This window comes from Scyliorhinus torazame, chromosome 7 (genome assembly GCF_047496885.1).
Source record: "Scyliorhinus torazame isolate Kashiwa2021f chromosome 7, sScyTor2.1, whole genome shotgun sequence".
Lineage (NCBI taxonomy): Eukaryota > Metazoa > Chordata > Chondrichthyes > Carcharhiniformes > Scyliorhinidae > Scyliorhinus > Scyliorhinus torazame.
The window spans coordinates 51,434,440-51,454,109 of NC_092713.1; the positions used below are offsets into that span (position 1 = coordinate 51,434,440).

General features: G+C 47.2%; 1 protein-coding gene across 1 annotated transcript in view; it reads right to left on the bottom strand.

Moving 5' to 3' along the window:
* Nucleotides 1-19,444, bottom strand: part of dhcr24 (24-dehydrocholesterol reductase) — a 53,093-nt gene extending 33,649 nt beyond the window's left edge. Inside the window, exons 1-4 of the mRNA XM_072510696.1 lie at nt 19,159-19,444; nt 4,613-4,768; nt 2,163-2,268; nt 200-318 (exon numbers count right to left, since the gene is read on the bottom strand). Coding sequence (XP_072366797.1) covers nt 200-318; nt 2,163-2,268; nt 4,613-4,768; nt 19,159-19,389 — 612 coding nt within the window. The 5' untranslated portion in view covers nt 19,390-19,444. The remainder of the gene's footprint in view (nt 1-199; nt 319-2,162; nt 2,269-4,612; nt 4,769-19,158) is intronic.
* Between the last annotated feature and the right edge of the window lie 226 nt (nt 19,445-19,670).

Here is a 19,670-nt window from a genome sequence, read left to right on the forward strand (position 1 = left end):
CAAAATGTCAATTCCTCGCACAGATATCCTTCAGGGTCTTTGTTTTAAAAGTGGTGAATCAAATGAGTAAGAAATATGGAAAAAGCATTGCACCAATATTGAACCAGAAAATCGTCTTACTAATTAAGACTTTCAATAAATAACTTGGAAACGTCTTTATATCTAGGCTAAAACTTAATAATGCTTTATTATTTCATACCTCTGTACATCTAACCAGGCTGCCATCAGCTAGGACCAACTCGTAAGCTACACAGATGTTTTGGAATAGTCCATAGATATGGGATGAAGACTCAATACCAGTTCCCATGATGAGACCACCTAAAAACAGACACTTGTTTAGGTAATCAATCCAATGAATATTAGAGGTACTTTATATTAACAATAAGACCAATTGCACAAAATCATGTGAACTAGAAATACCCAAGAATGTAGAGGAACTGGAATATGGAATTCCTTCACACTCATTTATCAAACACTAGAATTTACTGTTTTAACAATACAAGAACTTCACAACTAATTCCACCCCTAAACGAGAAACTCTGTCAGAATGCAATACGCTTAACATAATGATCCAACAGGCATTGCAATAATTTAATTAGATAAGCAGCAGCAGTAACTAAGCAAGCTGACACCCTGTGGCCTTTCTCATGAGATTACAAGGTTACAAAAAGTGGTGAAAAAAGTAAAAGCCCCTTTGAAAACAATGGAGTTTAATTGTTTTTAAGTTAGTTCTAAAATCAAATATTCTTAAAGTTCCCCTTTTCAACAGTCAAAAAAAAAACTTGTCTGTTCACATCACAGTTTGATAGGTACCCTCGGGTTTATTTTAGCTCTGCCCCGCAATGGCGGAAATTATGTGGGTTGAAAGATTTAAGATGGTGTAAGGATGTGGGAATCGTGCTGCATTCTCATCCCCCATCATCATAACTCACAAAACTGACACAGGAGGCCACCGGACCAAGTCAGCTGGTCACCTGGAAGAGTCCCAAACCAATGATATAATTGGTGCCCATCAGTAACCCCATAAAATGACAGGAGGCCCACGTGACGGCAACACAACCTGGTAGAGAGCAGAGTGGCTAGGGGCCCCCAAAAAATGTAAACTTTAACTTTATGTAGAATTTCTTTGGGCCAACAGCAGCAAAAATGTACCCGCGAGTCCCTGTAAAAACTCCATGCGGTTCCTCAACCCTGGTCTTGCCTTTCCTTCCCATTTTGGAATCTTTCTTCATGACCCCTCCCAGCACCCGCATCATGCATGGACACATTCCCTTGTATTCCCAGTGTTATTCACAGCTTCCATCTTGACCTCTGCTCCTTTTTGTTATACTGGACGTCACACCTGCCAGTATCAGGCAGAAGACAGTGCTGCTTGATCAAAATGAGGCTCCAAAACTCCTATGCATTTAAATTACACTTGCATCAAAGCAGACATTGCAAGCTGTATTTGGGATGAGATAACCGGCCCTGCATATAAAGACAGTAGTTACAGTAATAGAGTACAGCTGCAGAGGTGCCATACACTGTAGACTCGACTCTAGCTGTGAGAGATCTGCCTGAAATCACCAACACCAATTGTTGCTGTTTTACAATTTGCGGCAAGTAAAGAAAAAAAGGCAGAAAAATGTTGCAACCCCATCGCATTACTGGACAGTGCTCAAACGTGCCCTGCTGGATCTATAACTGGGTGAAATCCCTCAGGCAGAAGGAAGCCATTCGGTCCATCGAGTCTGCACCGACCTTCCGAAAGAGCACTCTGCCTGGGCCCATTCCCCCACCCTATCCCTGTGCATTGATCATGGCCAATACACCTAATTTGCACATCTTTGGACTGTGGGAGGAAACCGGGGCACGCAGAGGAAACCCATGCAGATACGCGGGGAGATAGTCACCCAAGGTCTCTGGCGCTGTAAGGCAGCAGTGCTAACCACTGTGCCATCTTAATTTCAAAAATACGAAAACAAAAATAAGCTGATCATTCATCAGCAGACCTCAACGAAACATGTACTTGACAACCCTACCCTTGCAAACCACAAACAGCAACAGAACAGTAGAGATTTCAGAATGTCAAATTCATAAACATCATCAATTATCCCGCAAATTACTTTGTCTTGACGAACTAATAAAACAAATAACCTTCAGGGTTGAGGAAAACTACCCACCCACAGTGAGATCATCCAACTCAGGGACCACTGGAAGAGTCCAGCCAATTGAATTCAGAAGTGCCGTCACCTGACCCATGTTTACCAATGGTTCTACACGTACAACCTGCAACCGAAACACCAGTTAAAACAGCATTTCCTTTCCTTCAAACAATTCACAGGCAAAACATATAATAGATCATTTACAACAGCAATGCCAAGGAAAGAAAAGGGGAAGCGGTAATTTGAATCACACCTAGTTCGCAAACACTGCTTTCCTTTTCCCTACTGTTGGCGGGGGAACCTGGTTAGACACTTTAGCCCCTCTTTCAAGGACAGTGTAACAAGTTCCATTCTTGTAAAGTGCACTGATGCCCCATACTATTTACATGCAGTGGCTCAAGGCACTGTCTTACAGAGCACACTTTGCATTGATGTTAAAAAGAGTTCATTTCTAGGATAAAAGCAAAATACTGTGGATGCTGGAAATTGGAAATAAAAACAGAAAATGCTGGAAAACTTCTGCAGGTCTTGCCACATCTGTAGCGAGAGAAACAGACTTAGCACGTTCCAAGTCCGTATGACTCCTCTTCAGAGCCAAGAAGCCTTTTTAGCTCTGAAGAAGTCATATAGACTCCAAACGTCAACTCTTTTTCTCTCATTTCTAGATGACTTGCTCAATGGCCTCGCACTACACTATAGCTAACCTCCGGCTCAAAATCTGCTGGTTATCACGGTGCTCCCTTCCTCCAAGATAAGTACATCTTTCCTCAGGTAAAGAGACTAAAATTGTACACCGTACACCAAATATGGCCTCAACAAAACCTACCCAATTGCAGCAAAAACTTGCTTACTGTTACAATGCAATTTCTTTGCAATAAAGGCTAAAACACCATTTTCCTTCCCAACTGCCTGCTATAGCCACGTGTTAATTTTTGAATACCAACATTTACTTGTCTGAGACTATTTATATAAAAATCTACTTTTCCATTCTTCCTGCTAAAGTGTATAATTTCACACTCCATCTGCCACTTTATTGACCAAGCATTTAACCAAGCTATCACTTTTCAGCCTCTCGACATATTTCACACCTAACTGTGTATCGTCAATCAACTTGCTTATATTACATTTGGTCCGCTCATCGAAGTAATTGATATAGTTTTAGATGCCCCTCGCCCTATTTCGTTTACCTTGCTGGTCACATCTTCAATAAATGTTCAATCAGATTTATCAAACGTTCTCTTTCATAAAAGCATGCCAACTCTGCCTAATCAAATTGTAATTTTCCAAGTGCCCTTTACTATGTCCTTAATAATAGATTATAGCTTTTTTCTAACACTGATGTCAGATTAGCTGGCCTCATGTTCCCTCTTTTCTCTCTCCCTCAATTCTTGAACAACAGGATTTATATTTGCTTTGTTTCAATCTGCCGGGACGATTCCAGAATCTCGGGATCTCTGGAAGATTAGAACTAAATGGGCCCACTATCTTTGGAGCATCTCTGTTAAAATCTTAGGATTTAGGCCATTAGGCCAACTGAAAGCTCTGGGATCAGAGGAGGTAGCAGATTACAGAACACCGAGGCTGATGTGGATTCAGCTTTCAATTTATTCAGATTTTTTAATATGGTCACCAGTGGAGTAGGTCAGCTTCTCAATTAACCCTATCCTTATTAACATAGTGTCTGCACTTTGCACAAAGGAAAACTCCAAATTGGCTTGGAGCCATAATTCAGTTCCACAAATCATTTGTTGGCCATTTTAGGATCTAAAGAGGGTGTAAAAGTTCAGCCAAAGCTGTTCATTTTGTTTTCCCCGATCATTTTCAATATATTTGCATCTCTTTTGCAGTTTCTAAAATGATCATTTTGTTTAATTATTTCTCATCAGAATCCTCCCAGGAAATATACTGCATATGCGAAGTTGTCCTCGGTTGTCAGCGAATGCCATGCTAAACTGTCTGCCTGCAGACATGCGAGGACATTTTAGAAATGACCTCAATTTTATTTCTTTGCCCATTAGAAAACACACTACTCCTACTCCACACTTAGCAATTAAGGTCAGATCAGAAACCCTGAATTGTGAGGAAAAATTGAAGCCATTTCCAAACAGACCCTGCACTGTTAATGCTTACCAGTTCTTTGTTCGCAACCCCGCCCCCCCCCCCACCCCCAAGGCAAAATAGATAAGATAGTGACCGGATGGCCAAGGAAATATGGACAAGTGACAAAAGGTTATGTACAGCTTCAGTTTGCTCAGTTATGCCACATATAAAAATGGCAACAAAGCATGAATCCTACTCAATTTTAAAGCTAATATTTTTTTTAAATGGCAAGATTGCCTTGATCGAATTATATAGTACCGCTTCAATCAACAAAAGACTAATTTAAGAGATACACCCTTTAACCAAGAAAGACCTGATAAAAGTATAGCTTTTTAATCAAAGCTATTAGATTGGTACAGTCAAGTCACCTGTTGCTTGGTGTCCACCTCCAGAATGTCCATCAGGTTGATCATGATATTTTTGTGAGTTTTTTTATACTTGCCAACCCGAAGTGATACAGTCAGCCAGCCTGGCCTGCCAGTACACATGTACGTTTTACTTCCTTCATTTTTCCACTCGCGTACCTATTTAAACAGAACACAAAGGGGTCAAAATTGCTAAATCATAATTGACCACCACAGTCTGTTGTGATTAACAGGTTAACGAACATCAATTGGCATGAGCTCATCTGCATCATTATAAGCTCCAAGAGCGCACAACCAAGAAACACTTGAAATAGAATTTAATACATGGTCCCAACTGCTAAAGAGATTCTGTTGATAATAAAAGTGACCGACAGACAGACAAAAAGGAAAAATCTGTATTCTACTGAGCCATAAAATAAAGCAATTGGAACATTTTTACCATTTCCTAAAGTCTAACAATTCCAGCAAAATTGATGTCAGTGGAAGTCAAAGGGAGGACCAGCCAGTGATTGTCACAAATGAAGACGGCTGTCGTTGTCAGTAATAGCCAATCCTCATCACCTATGAACATCACTTTCTCAGGAATTGCCCTTGGTCAAACCATCTCTCAGGGTTGCTTTACCAATGAACTTTCCTCCATCATAAAGGTCGCAAGTGGACATGTTCACTGACAATTCCAAAATGTTCAGTTCCATTTACAACTCCTCCACTAATGAGGAAACTCACAGCTGTCCACAACAGGATTTGAACACTATTAAAGCATTAACACTACATTAATGTCAGGTAACCAAGTTAAGCATGATAAGCCACTTGCATAAAAGGTCGATCTGTGTGGGGTAGTCACCACTAGCAGTATTATATGTATTATGGTAAGACACAAAGACTAGAAGTACATGGATAAATCCCTGCCTGCTGGCTCCGCCCAGTAGGCGGCATATAAATGTGCGCGCTCGCCGGTGCTGCAGCCATTCTGGTGGCAGCTACAGGAGGCACAACATCTTTGCTCAATAAAGCCTCGATTATTCCACTATTCTCGTCTTTGTGGCAATTGATAGTGCATCAATTTATTGAGCAAAGATTTTTAAAACGGTGGATCTTCGCATCAAGCCTGATCGCCTGCAGCTGAGCCCTCAAGCAGCAAATGCTACGTCCGCTTTTGACCACTGGCTAGCCTGCTTCGAAAGCTACCTCAGAACATCCGTTGAGGAACCCTCTGACGCGCAGAAGCTCCAAGTCCTTTATTCACGGGTGAGCCCTGACATTTTTCCTCTCATCCGGGATGCGCCCACTTACTCCGAAGTGATGGAGCTCCTGAAGGGACATTACGTTCGGCCAGTAAATCAACTATACGCCAGGCACCTCCTGCCCACGAGACAGCAACTCCCCAGTGAGTCCCTGGACGATTTCTGACTGTGACTGCCAGGCAGTTTCGGCAGTCCAGCACACAGAACTTTTAATCAGAGACGCCGTTGTTACGGGCATGAGGTCTGTGTATGTACGCCAGTGCCGATCGGAAGGGGGTACGCTTGATCTTGCGGGAACTAGGCAGCTCGCGAACTCGTTAAGTGGCCTCCCGTAACGTCCAGTCGTATGCCCCCGACCGCGCAGCACCCTCATGGGCATTATGGGCCCCACCAGTGGGCGCATCCAGCTCACCACAAGCCTGCGCCGTGCGGCAGCCAGCCAACCCTGGGGGGCACAAATGCTATTTTTGCGGGCAGAACAAACACCCCCGGCAGCGTTGCCCGGCACAGAGCTCGACCGGCAACGGATGTGGAAAGAAGGGACACTTTGTTTCTGTTTGCCAGGCCCGGTCAGTCGCCGCTGTTTCTAGGCCCAACGTCCCTGCACCCCCCACATGCGACCCAGGGCGCCACCATTTTCCTCCTCGCAAGCTACGTGTGGCCCGCGAGCGCCACCATCTTTGATGCCTCAAGCCATGTGTGCCCCGTGGGTGCCACCATCTTCGCCGCCATTTTGGACGGCGCCTCAAGACCCCTGCTCGCCTGGCCATTCATCGCCTACCGCTGACCAGCCCGAGGCCTCCCAGCATCTGCCGCAGCTCGCCTCGATCACCCTGGAGGAAACTCGCGGTTGTCCACAACAGGATTTGAACACTATTAAAGCATTAACACTAAATTAATATCAGGTAACGAGGTTAAACATGATAAGCCACTTGCATAAAAGGTCCATCTGTGACAGTTCTAGAACAGCACAAAGTTAGTGGCAAAAGGCAGTCCAACACTACTGCTACATTGGCCACCACAACAAAGTCTTATTGATACCAAAGCTTTACAGAGGAGCACAGTAAAAACACAGCGATATTAACTACTTTGAACACACGCGAGTCATTTAAATGATATAAAAAAGCAAAATAGAGATAAATTTTGGGTGAACATTTGATGGTTTGTATGTAGCTAGTCAAAAGTCACTCTCCTGTGTAAAGGAGGCAATGAAATAAAAATTGTTGAAAGTCTCGCAAACTACTTAACAGTTGAAAAATCCCTCCTCACATTGCATCATACACTTTCACATTCAGATACCAATGCAGAGCTCAGCTTTTACCATGTCATAGGTTAAAACTGTCAACTGCAATGCAACAATATATTTATTTCTCCCACATAACTACAGTGCAAATTGTTACCTAATTGATTCAATGATTTTGAAGGTTTCCAAAAAGGTTCAAAGATTACCTTGTTGGCACTGTAGTGCTGTGATGTTATGAATCCTGCTGATGTTCAATGCAGGGACATCCCAAACCCCAGAAAGGAAACTTGGAACGCCGGTTATTAACTATTTAATTTTTGCAATTTGGAAAAGAATGTGAGAAAAGAGATGAAACCTGGTGACGAAAGGGGTCAGTCTCTTTGTAAATATAAATAACAAAACATTTATTAAACATTAAAACAGGCACGGGAAAAAGCACAGAACCACATTTACAATTAACTACAACAACTCAGTTTCTGAGACTAAGTGTTGACGCCGGTGCAGGATTTGTGGACTTTCACAACAGCAAAACTGGCACCGAATCTGGAACGATTCAGCAACTGGAGGGGCTAGCACTGGAGCCACATGAAACACAATTGATGCCAAGGAAAAAGGGTGAGGAATTTTTCGGGTCCGTGATTGACATTCGGGAGGCTGACAAGCTGCAGCCACACATACACATTACAATCCCCACACATGCTCATCACAGCCAACAAGATGGCACTGGTTGTGCTGGAGCGCGCCCACACAACTCATGCGTCGGCTGGGCCTGAGGGCACCTCGGGGGGTGGCCTGGGGGGGGGGGGGGGGAACCTATACGACCTGTGGCCCTACGTTCACATAGGGCAGTTAGCAGAGTGCGCAGCTGCATGGCTGCCTTGCCAGCTACAGCGATGGTGTTCCGTGTCCGTCTACCCCGATCCCACAGCCCACCTCCTGGTTACCCCCGCTACTTCCCCGGCCAGCGACACAACTGTCAGGAAACTATGGCGATGTTGGACACTTTCCGTACCCTCTCTTTCTCCCTCAGCAGCCACGATACCGGTTTCAGGATTTTTAAAAGCATAAGTGAACCGCGCCGTCAGGAACTCGGCCCATTGGAGGCGGAGCATTATGGAGGGCCCGTAGAATACCTTGTCAGGCTCCCTAATGACATGCAAATGGTGTTTATTGTACTTGCGTTCCAGACTGTATTGACGCCACTGTCGAGGTGATGGAGAATTAAGATTTGGCGGCAAGTCGGCGCCAACGCGATTTTGGCATCGGAACCTATTCTCCGCCCAATTGTTTTTCCCGATTTCAGCATCAGCCAATGGAGAATCCCGCCCAGTATGTTTAAATCACAATCTAAATCTATCTACTTTCTTAAGCTCCGAGATAACAATTTTCCCCAAAACAACATCCCATAGATTTTAACACTGCGCCAAATTCAGCAAATAATTACCACTCAGGATCTGTAGCTTTCTTTTGGCAACAGTTTTAGTTTAGAGTAAAATGTATGGGGTCTCACAGATAGACTTCTGTTGCTTTCTTCTGCACAATAGCTTGATTCTTTCTGAGAGCTCGGTTTTACAACTGGGCATAGCTATGATCTAGGTCCCTACTCTACTAATCTCCAATTTGCTCAACAAAGCATCTGTGTCACCCTGTTACTAGGCTAATCTGCATCTCACAAGTCTTCAGTTCAGGTAAATGCCTATCAGTTTCTTTTTTAGGCAAATCTTTAATTATCACTTCATTCCAACTTCGTAACATATGGACTGCACATTTGTCCATTATACTGCTGGAGCACAGTAATAAAAATAACTTCTCTGGTGGTTTCTGACCAAAGACCAAATACATTTCATAAGCCAGTTTGATGAGCTATACTCAGTGATGGGTTTGAGTCTATTACTCTATGTAACAAAGCAATAATTCTATCAATTGATAAATACCATTGTTTCTACAAAGTTCAGCGTACATCAAGTCGTCAATATAAATCTCAACAGAAGATCAGTCAGGGATTATTTCTCAAGGCAGTGACTGACCTGCCATAAGAAGAACAGAGAACCAAAAGAGTGTGCGAACTCTCCAGATAAAAATGAGTGGCAGTTTATGCAAGAGATTTATTCTAATTATTTATCAATAAAGGTTTATTCTAAGTCCTGGTGGATCAGCTGCAAGGTATTTCCAGCAGGTTTAATTCTCTGCTTTAAATTCCACACACCAATATCCATGACAGCGTCCGCTTTTACTGTAAATGGGGTGGACGGCTGTAATGAGGTCAGCCATGATGATATTGAATGGTGGAGCAGGTTCGAGGGACTGAATTGCTTACTTCTAGTTCTTATTTATGTGGTCAAAGATTTCAAACATCTCTTCATCCTCTCCTCAAGAGCATTTAATAAATAGATATCACAGAACAGGAAGGATGGGCACCAAAATGGACATGACAGCCCAGTTTAGGATGTAGCTCACTTGATATTAATGGAAAAGATATGGAAGCAGGACACCTGGCCAGGTGAGAATGGGCAGCGTGGTAAATGACAATAACCATAACTTGTGAAATTCTTCACAAAAGGTATTTTGGAAAATGAAGTCAAGTTTTCCATTAAGTTCCCAATACACATTGCCTGGAGTATTTTCAAAGGTCAAAATCACACATCCTTACACGGATTATAAACGACTGTCATTTAAACCAGAACTGCATTTGAACTCCATGGGTCACAGCCTTGCAATCATTCTGCGATCACACTGCGGCACGGTAGCACAGCGGTTGGCACAGTTGGGTCACAGCTCCAGGGTCCCAGGTTCGATTCCCGACTTGGGTCACTGTCTGTGTGGAGTCTGCACGTTCTCCCAGTGTCTGCGTGGGTTTCCTCCGGGTGCTCCGGTTTCCTCCCACATTCCAAAGATGTGCAGGTGAGGTGGATTGGTCATGCAAAAAATTGCCCTTAGGTTAGGTAGGGTTACGGGGATAGGGTGGAAGTGTGGGCTTAAGTAGGGTGCTCTTTCCAAGAGCCGGTGCAGACTCGATGGGCCAAATGGCCTCCTTCTGCACTGTAAATCCTATGTCCTATGCCCATTCCCAACTATTCATTTGCCCAATGGTATACTTACAACTATTTAAATTTTAGTTGGCTGGTGTGACCTAGATTTAAGTTCAATCTGTTGATGCATGTTATGACTGCAAAAATGACAAACATAAAAAAAGTGATTCTCATAATATACAAAGTAGTCTAGCTTTATATTGGGCAATGGATGATAGATGGAACTTAATCAATAAAAGGACACAAAATTACTGACAACATCTGTATATGGCCACTTGTTCCAACCGTATCCGCAGTCTTCACAGGAGGGATGTATGGCTGCAGCAGCAACACCCAGTTCCAAGAAAGAGCAGAAGCCAGATATCCTGGGAAAACTGTGCAGTGCAGCAAGGAAGGTAAAATAAGTCTTGATACAGGAGTCTATGCTGATCTCTGTAGAGCAAACCAGTTAGCCTTTTTCCCCTCTCCATCATTGGAAACCTGCAAGTTTCTTTCCTTCAAGTGTCCACCCAATTCCCTTTTGAAATCAATGATCTCCGCTTCCACCACCCTCATAGTGAGCGAGCTCTAGCTCACTGCCATTCACTGCGTAAAACAAGTTCTTCCGGTGGACTTCCGGTGACGGCGGGCGGGAGGCGGCCGCACAATGGAGGGCTCCCGTTCGGGAATGGCATTTTCGGGGCTTTAAGCCCGGTCCCAGGGTCCAGGGAGGCGGCAGAAGCAGGGAGAAGGCACAGAGGAGGCACAGTGAAGACACAGGAGGAAAAAAAGAACAAAGAAAAATGTCGAGGGTGAGCAAGTAAACGGCCGAAAAAAAAGCAGCTGAAGGTCCGTCGGGGAGTGGGAGGGTCACCAAGGAAAATGGAGGCTGGAGCACCAGGGAAGGCCGCACTGCTTACGGCTGAAGGAATAACTAAGGTGATGGCTGCGGAATTCGAAAAGCAGTTGGCGCAGATTGCGAAATGCATGGAGACGGTGAGGAAGGAGACGAGGGAGGTTTTGAGTGTGCTGGTGGAGGAGGCAGTTTCCCCGGTGAGGACGGAGGTGGCGAGCGCAGTGGCGGAGGTGCGAGAACAAGGGGAGGCGCTGAAGGAAGTGGAGGAGACGTTATTGCAGCACGGTGATCAACTTGCCTCGATGGGGAAAGAGATGCAGAAGATGATGGATACTAACCAGGATCTGCGAGGAAAAATGGAAGACCTGGAAAACAGATCCAGGTGACAGAATTTGAGGATTGTGGGGCTGCCCAAAGGAGTTGAAGGACCGAAGCCACGATGCTGGCAAAACTATTGGGGGAGGATCCCTCCTGATATGAACTGGATCGGGCTCATCGGTCGGGGAGGCCTGTACCAAAGGCGAGTGAGCCACCAAGGGCAGTGACTCTGTGCTTCCGTAGGTACAGTGTGAAGGAGAAGGTCCTGAGCTGGGCCAAGCAGAAGCGGGTGGTGCAGTGGGCTGGAGCTGGTATACGTGTATACCAGGGCTTTATGGTGGAGCTGGCAAGGAGGCGGGCTGCCTTCAACCGGGTGAAGAGGGCACTGTACATTAGCAAGGTGCGGTGCGGCATTGTATATCCAGCGAAGCTGAGGGTGACTTACAAGCTCAGGGACCTTTATTTTGGAACGGCAGAAGCAGCGGGAGAGTTTGCGAAAGCAGAAGGACTGTGGCAGAACTGACAAATTGAGGAATGGCCATGTGCCGATGTAACCTCATGACTGTATTTTCTTCTTTTTTGTATCACCGCGCGTGGGTGTAGAGACTAAAGGAACCAATGTGGTATATATTTGGACAAGGGAAGGGACGGGACTTTCACTCGAAATGAGGGTTCTTTGGGGTGTAGGTGGATATGCGGGGTTTGTGTGCTAAAAAGGGGATCTTTGGGCTTTCCTAGGGCCGGGCAAGTGGGAAAGGGACCTGGGCGGGGGCCTCCACGCTGGCCGGTTTAAGCCGGCCAGTGAACGGGAGTGAGGTGGGGGAGGGGCTGCGGCCATCGGAGCCTGGCAGAACAGGGTCCGAGTGGTCTAGCCGGGGTGGAAAGTTGGGGGGAAGGAACCGAGATTGGGAGGAGGAGTTTTACAAGAGGCAGTGGACGGGAGGAGCTGGAGACCTGGGTGGGGGGGGGGGGGGGGGGGGAAAGAGGTGGAGCTGTGTAAGATTAAGGGTGACTACGGGTAATCCCTGATTCTTTTTTGTCATTTGTTTATGTAAACATGCGGGTTGAGGTTTGGGGGTTGGTGGGTAGATGGGATCGTTGTTATTATGGGGACTGACATATCTTGCTGATTATTGTTTATTGTTGATGGATGTAAATATGGGAGAAAGTGAAAAAGGAGAATTTTAAAAAATTTAAAAAAAAGTTCTTCCTCACATCCCTACTCTTGTCCAGAATCCAAATCTGCCCACCCTAGTCCTTGTACCATCCGTTACTGGAAACAATCTTTCCTTGTCCATACTATCTAAACATATCATAACCGTGTACACCCCCATCAAATCTCCCCTCAAGGAGATCAACCCCAGTTTCTCGAAATTAACCTCGTAGCCGAGATCCCCCATCATAGAATTTACAGTGCAGACGGAGGCCATTCGACCCACCGGCCCTTGGAAAGAGCACCCCCTTAAGTCCACACCTCCACCCTAACCTTTTTTTTTGGACATGTGAGGGGAAACCAGAGCACCTGGAGTAAACCCACACAGACACGGGGAGAATGTGCAGACTCCGCACAGACAGTGACTGAAGCCGGGAATCAAACCTGTATCCTGAAGCTGTGAAGCAACAGTGCTAACCACGGTGCTGCCGTGCCACCCACTGTGCCACCACGGTAGCACATTCTGGCAAATCTCCTCAGCACCCTCATCAGGTCCCTCTCAAGGACCCTCGCATCCTTCCTAAAGTGGGGTAACCAGAAATTGACACCATATTCCAGTTGTGTATGAATGTTCAGCACAACCTCTCTGCTTTTGTACTCAACACCTCTCTGAATGAAGCCCAAGAAATGAGTAGCAATTCAACTGGGAATAGATCTGTGGGGGTTTCCTTCCCCACAATTGCTGGGAGATTTCATTGAACGGATAAACAAACATCACCAAAGAAAATAACATGTTATTAAACAGAACTTGTTAGTTATAATTGGTAACATGAAGAGATTATGCTTTCAATGAGCATCCTAGCTGCCATGCTTCATACTGACAAGTCAGCATTTAAAGCTGTTGCTGCTTGTTGGCATTTGCTGATCAAAAAATGCAAAGGATTTAAACTATCTCATCATAGCTGTAAAGTCTACCTATAGTATTACATAAATGTGTGCATGGGTGCCTCATGAGTATGTTATAATATTTATGTGCTTCAAACCTTTATGGGGAAAAACACAAGGTGGCTATAGGAATGAACTTGAAATGTGGAGGTAGCAGAGTGAATACTTGGCAAAAAGCATAACAGGTTAAAAGTATGAACAGCAAATGAAGGAAAACATAGTACAGAAACAGGGCTTGTGGGCCAGAATTATTAACTTGACCAAAACCAGAGAGCACGCTAGGTCATGTTTACTGCATGAGTTAGTTTGGGTTGGGGGAGGGGGTGTTGTTGCATACCGATTGCTGACATTCTCGTTTCAAGGACAAATCTTGTTGTTTCAAAGGTCAAATAAATAGAGAATAACCAAGGCCAAAGCACTGCTGAGCATTTGAAGTGACTGAAACAAGTCTATATATGGTTATTCTGCTCATAATGGAGAGAGAAAAGGCTATAAAAACAGATAAGCAGCATTTCATAGAATATACAGTGCAGAAGGAGGTCATTCGGCCCATCGAGTCTGCACCAGCCCTTGGAAAGAGCGCCCAAGCCAACACCTCCACCCTATTCCCGTAACCCCACCTTTTGATCATTTAAGGGCAATTTAGCATGACCAATCCACCTCACCTGCACATCTTTGGACTGTGGGAGGAGCACCCGGAGAAAACCCACGCAGGCACGGGGAGAACGTGCAGACTCCGCACAGACAGTGATCCAAGCCGGGAATCGAACCTGGGACCCTGGAGCTGTGAAGCAACTGTGCTAACCACTATGTGACCGTGCTGCCCTTTAAAAGACATTGTTGAAGAATTAACCCTCTTACAATATCCTGCTCACATTTGATAAGGTCATGTGACATCTTAATCTGAGAAATGGTTGATTGTGTGTGTTTGAAATAATTGAGTTGGTTAATTTTCACCTTTTTAGCCTAGTAGATTAAACCCTACACATTGGAGCAAGAAACCACCTAACACCTGGGAGTGCCAGCACCAGAGAGCAACAACCCAGCCTTCTTCATTTGATTGTCAACTCAGGCTCTCTCACATGGTCCGCCCACTCAAAGATTTACAGCATCTGCACCTACAATCATGACATCTCTGCCAGACATGCCTTTAACAATGGGCAATACTTCTCGGACATCAATGCAGAGGAAGATGAGAATCAGACACCATCTTGGGTGATGGATACAGCCCAACAAGGTATTATTTCTTCTCCCTCCAAAAGAACATACAGGCAGCATTAGCCATTCTGCGACTTGCTACGTTTAAGATTTATAGCTATGTACATCTGACTACACTGCTCTCTGGCAGTGGAAGTGATCACGCTACCATCACTCACCCACCACCTACACTACCACAACAAGGGGTATTTCAGGCATCATTGCAACATCAGTCATAAAGCAGGACACATAAATTCAAAGCACGACACACCCTTTATATTACGGCAAATCCTAAGTGGTGCCACTACAACAAGGTAGCAGAGAGAGATTGGCTCACATAATCATATAGGTGTTACACACTTCCCCAGGATTCAGGGAGCAAACAATGCCATCCACATTACATGCAGGGTGCCCACAGGTCCCAACTCAAAATTCCACTCATCAATGTCCAGGTTCATGTGTGATGGTGATCAGAGGACCCTAGTGTCAATGTCCAACAGTAGCCAATTGCCACAACATCATTCATCGTAATTGAGATCTTCCCTAGAATCAGATTCACAAACAGCTTCTGGAGGGAAAAGCACACCCTTTTTCGGCTTTGAGTGAGGGGGCAACAGACTAAAAGGCATATATTCATAGTTCTCCTGATGTTGCCTAATTGTTATGTTAATATGTCCTTTTTAATATAAAATGCTTTTGGAGGGGTTCCATCATGGTATTGGAGGCCTTGGGTATTGTCCCCGTTTCTGAACCAGAAGCTCTGGGTTCGAGTTCTGCCCCAGGAGTCAATGGCTAAGGAAGGTGCGTTCATAATTTGGCCAAACAGGTTGAGTATTAACCTGCAAATCCTTCCAACACATGTCAATGGCAGGCTGTAAGAGCAGGAAAGATTCCCAGTCAGCCACATGATGAAGCAGACGTTGGAGCATCAACCATCACCATCCATAGCGGTGGCCTACAACATGCATGTAAAGGTGCATGCTGCAACAGAAACTCAAGACTCCCCGAGTGATCTGTAACACATCATTGTAATACTTGTATTAAAAATGCCCCAGCAATTTCAAGAGCACGTCAGACACAGGGCCAGCTCCAACATCCCCTTGCCCCAGGAAACAGGGAAAATCCTAGGAATAGAGATCAGGCAAGTCTGGTCTCTGTCCCCCTTTCTGATCTTTGCACCCAGAAAAATTAGACTTTCCCAGGGCAAAGTTCAAGAAATAATTGGTGGCAGGTCTCCACTCCTTCAATGTTTCAAGATCTTTTCAGACAAATTGGATGGATGCCTTCTTAAACTTAAATCAGTATTTCACCAGCTGTTGCACAGGCCAACTACTTTTTGCAAGCTGCTCGACAGGGCAAGTGATTAAGCTGTCTGTTATAACACCAGTCACATAAAGCACCAAGTTTCCTGTAATTAATGAATTTGACATGAAAATGGTTAAAGATGTAAGTATTTAAATAGCCAGAGTGCTCAAGGAAAATTATTGCTCTGAGGGGGCAGCACGGTAGCATTATGGATAGCACAATTGCTTCACAGCTCCAGGGTCCCAGGTTCGATTCCGGCTTGGGTCACTGTCTTCACATCCTCCCAGTGTGTGCGTGGGTTTCCTCCGGGTGCTGCGGTTTCCTCCCACAGTCCAAAGATGTGCAGGTTAGGTGGATTGGCCATGATAAATTGCCCTTAGTGTCCAAAATTGCCCTTAGTGTTAGGTGGGGTTATTGGGTTATGGAGGAGGTGTTGACCTTGGGTAGGGTGTTCCTTCCAAGAGCTGGTGCAGACTTGGTGGGCCGAATGGCCTCCTCCTGCACTGTAAATTCTATGATCTATGAATATTAATTATCATGGGTAAACCAGTCTTGTAAGCAAACTGATGATGCTGACAAAAAAACATCATTATTACACAGCCAGTGTTCTAAGGAGAGGAAGTTAAACTTTACTTCATTCAGTATTCAGTGCACGTTTGCCTGTAGTCATATCTTAGCCGATTACAAGACTGACCCTCACCAGTCTCTAACATATATCACGATCCATCAATCAATTCCATAACATTGATCCTCACCAGTGGGTTTATTCACATACAGTACATGCTCCACAGGATTTAGATGTTCTTGTCTCTGGATTAGTTATTAGTTCCCCTAGAATGGAGGGTCACTGACAGTTCCTTTGTGGGTTACATACATATTGCGTTCCACAACATGAAGGAGATGATTCCAGTCGAAGGTTGAGTTTAATCACATACAAAATAATACCTTGGGTTGCATAGGATGAGAAGTGTCTGCCTTTGGGTGGGCTTACTCCAATATAATGGGCTTACTCCAATATTGGGCAGCACGGTAGCATTGTGGATAGCACAATTGCTTCACAGCTCCAGGGTCCCAGGTTCGATTCCGGCTTGGGTCACTGTCTGTGCGGAGTCTGCACATCCTCCCCGTGTGTGCGTGGGTTTCCTCCGGGTGCTCCGGTTTCCTCCCACAGTCCAAAGATGTGCAGGTTAGGTGGATTGGCCATGATAAATTGCCCTTCGTGTCCAAAATTGCCCTTAGTGTTGGGTGGGGTTACTGGGTTATGGGGATAGGGTGGAGGTGTTGACCTTGGGTAGGATGCTCTTTCCAAGAGCCGGTGCAGACTCGATGGGCCGAATGGCCTCCTTCTGCACTGTAAATTCTATGATAATGCATTGCGTAGGTACACACAGACAAGAACCACCACCCCACTGCATCAGTCCAAGCCTCTGGCTGGGTGAGGTTAACAAGGACCATCTGGGTTTACTCGAAGGCACCGCAGTGAGGTCAACTAGTGAGCAACCCCTGGGTGGGATTTACAAGGAGCACCCCCTTGGTTGTGGATTACACAGAGGCACAACTCCTGTGCACAAACTACCCAGAGGGTAGCAACCCACAGTCGCAGACTACCAGGCAGTGGGCAACCCCCAGGCACAGACTACCAGGCAGTGGGCAACCCCCAGGCACAGACTACCAGACAGTGGGCAACCCCCAGGCACAGACTACCAGGCAATGGGCACCCCCCTGGCGCAGACTACCAGGCAGTGGGCAACCTCCAGGTGCAGCCTACTGGGCAGTGAGCAACCCTAGGCACAGACTACCGGGCAGTGGGCAACCCCTAGGTGCAGACTACTGGGCAGTGGGCAACCCCTAGGCACAGGCTACCGGGCAGTGGGCAACACCCTGGCACAGACTACAGGGCAGTGGGCAGCACCCAGACGCAGACTACCAGGCAGTGGGCAACCCCCAGGCACAGACTACCAGGCAGTGGGCAACCCCCAGACACAGACTACCAGGCAGTGGGCAACCCCCAGGCACAGACTACCAGGCAGTGGGCAATCCCCAGGCACAGACTACCAGGCAGTGGGCAACCCCCAGGCACAGACTACCAGGCAGTGGGCACCCTCCAGGTGCAGCCTACTGGGCAGTGAGCAACCCCTAGGCACAGACTACCAGGCAGTGGGCAACCCCCAGGCACAGACTACCAGGCAGTGGGCACCCCCCTGGCACAGACTACCAGGCAGTGGGCAACCTCCAGGTGCAGCCTACTGGGCAGTGAGCAACCCTAGGCACAGACCACCAGGCAGTGGGCAACCCCTAGGCGCAGACTACTGGGCAGTGGGCAACCCCTAGGCACAGGCTACCGGACAGTGGGCAACACCCTGGCACAGACTACAGGGCAGTGGGCAGCACCCAGACGCAGACTACCAGGCAGTGGGCAACCCCTAGGCGCAGACTACCGGGCAGTGGGCAACACCCTAGGCAGAGACTATCAGGCAGTGGGCAACCCCTAGGCACAGACTATCAGGCAGTGGGCAACCTCCAGGCGCAGACTATCAGGCAGTGGGCAACCCCCAGGCACAGACTACCAGGCAGTGGGCAACCCCTAGGCACAGACTACGAGGCAGTGGGCAACCCCCAGGCGCAGACTGCCAGGCAGTGGGCAACCTCCAGGCGCAGCCTACCGGGCAGTGAGCAACCCCTAGGCACAGACTACCAGGCAGTGGGCAACCCCCAGGCACAGACTACCAGGCAGTGGGCAGCCTCCAGGCGCAGAATACCAGGCAGTGGGCAACCTCCAGGCACAGACTACCAGGCAGTGGGCAACCCCCAGGCACAGACTACCAGGCAGTGGGCAACCTCCAGGCACAGACTACCAGGCAGTGGGCAACCCCCAGGCACAGACTACCAGGCAGTGGGCAACCTCCAGGCACAGACTACCAGGCAGTGGGCAACCCCCAGGCACAGACTACCAGGCAGTGGGCAACCCCCAGGCACAGACTACCAGGCAGTGGGCAACCTCCAGGCGCAGACTACCAGGCAGTGGGCAACCCCCAGGCACAGACTACCAGGCAGTGGGCAACCCCCAGGCACAGACTACCAGGCAGTGGGCAACCCCCAGGCACAGACTACCAGGCAGTGGGCAACCCCCAGGCACAGACTACAGGGCAGTGGGCAACCTCCAGGCGCAGACTACCGGGACGGACGGGGGACACCTGCTGGGAGAGGTTTACACACAGGCACTGGGAGAGTTTATACAAAGTCTTCACTGGCTGCTCCGTGGAGCCCGAGCCTGCCTCACCTGCCTCTGGATGTCCCTGACCCGCTGGTCGTGTTGTTTGGGGGCACTGCACATCTTGAAGACCAGCCAAGCTCGGAGATAATAGTAAACGTCGAAGACGACGGAGAGAGGCAGCAGAAAAAGGCAGACGAAGACCCAGCGGTGATGGATGATGATGTACTCCACACCTTTGCTGCGGACCCAGAAGAGCAGCAGGGCCGCCAACACGGCCAGGTAAATAGCCGGCTCCATCACTCCCCGTCAACTGCCGCCTGCCTGCTCAAACAACAGCAGCCGCTGCCGACAGCGGGTACCACCCGGCCCGGCCCGCCCCGCATTGGACCAGCAAGCCCCCGCCCACACCCACCCAGCCAATCATCTACCGTCCCCTCGGAGATTCCGCGCGAGACCACTCAAGCCGACATCCCATTGGCCGCCCGGGTCGCCTAATCTACATATTCCCGCCCACTCGGCGTTGCGCGTCCAATGGAATGCGGCGGGTGCATCAGGCCACTGTGCGCGCAGGTCTTCTA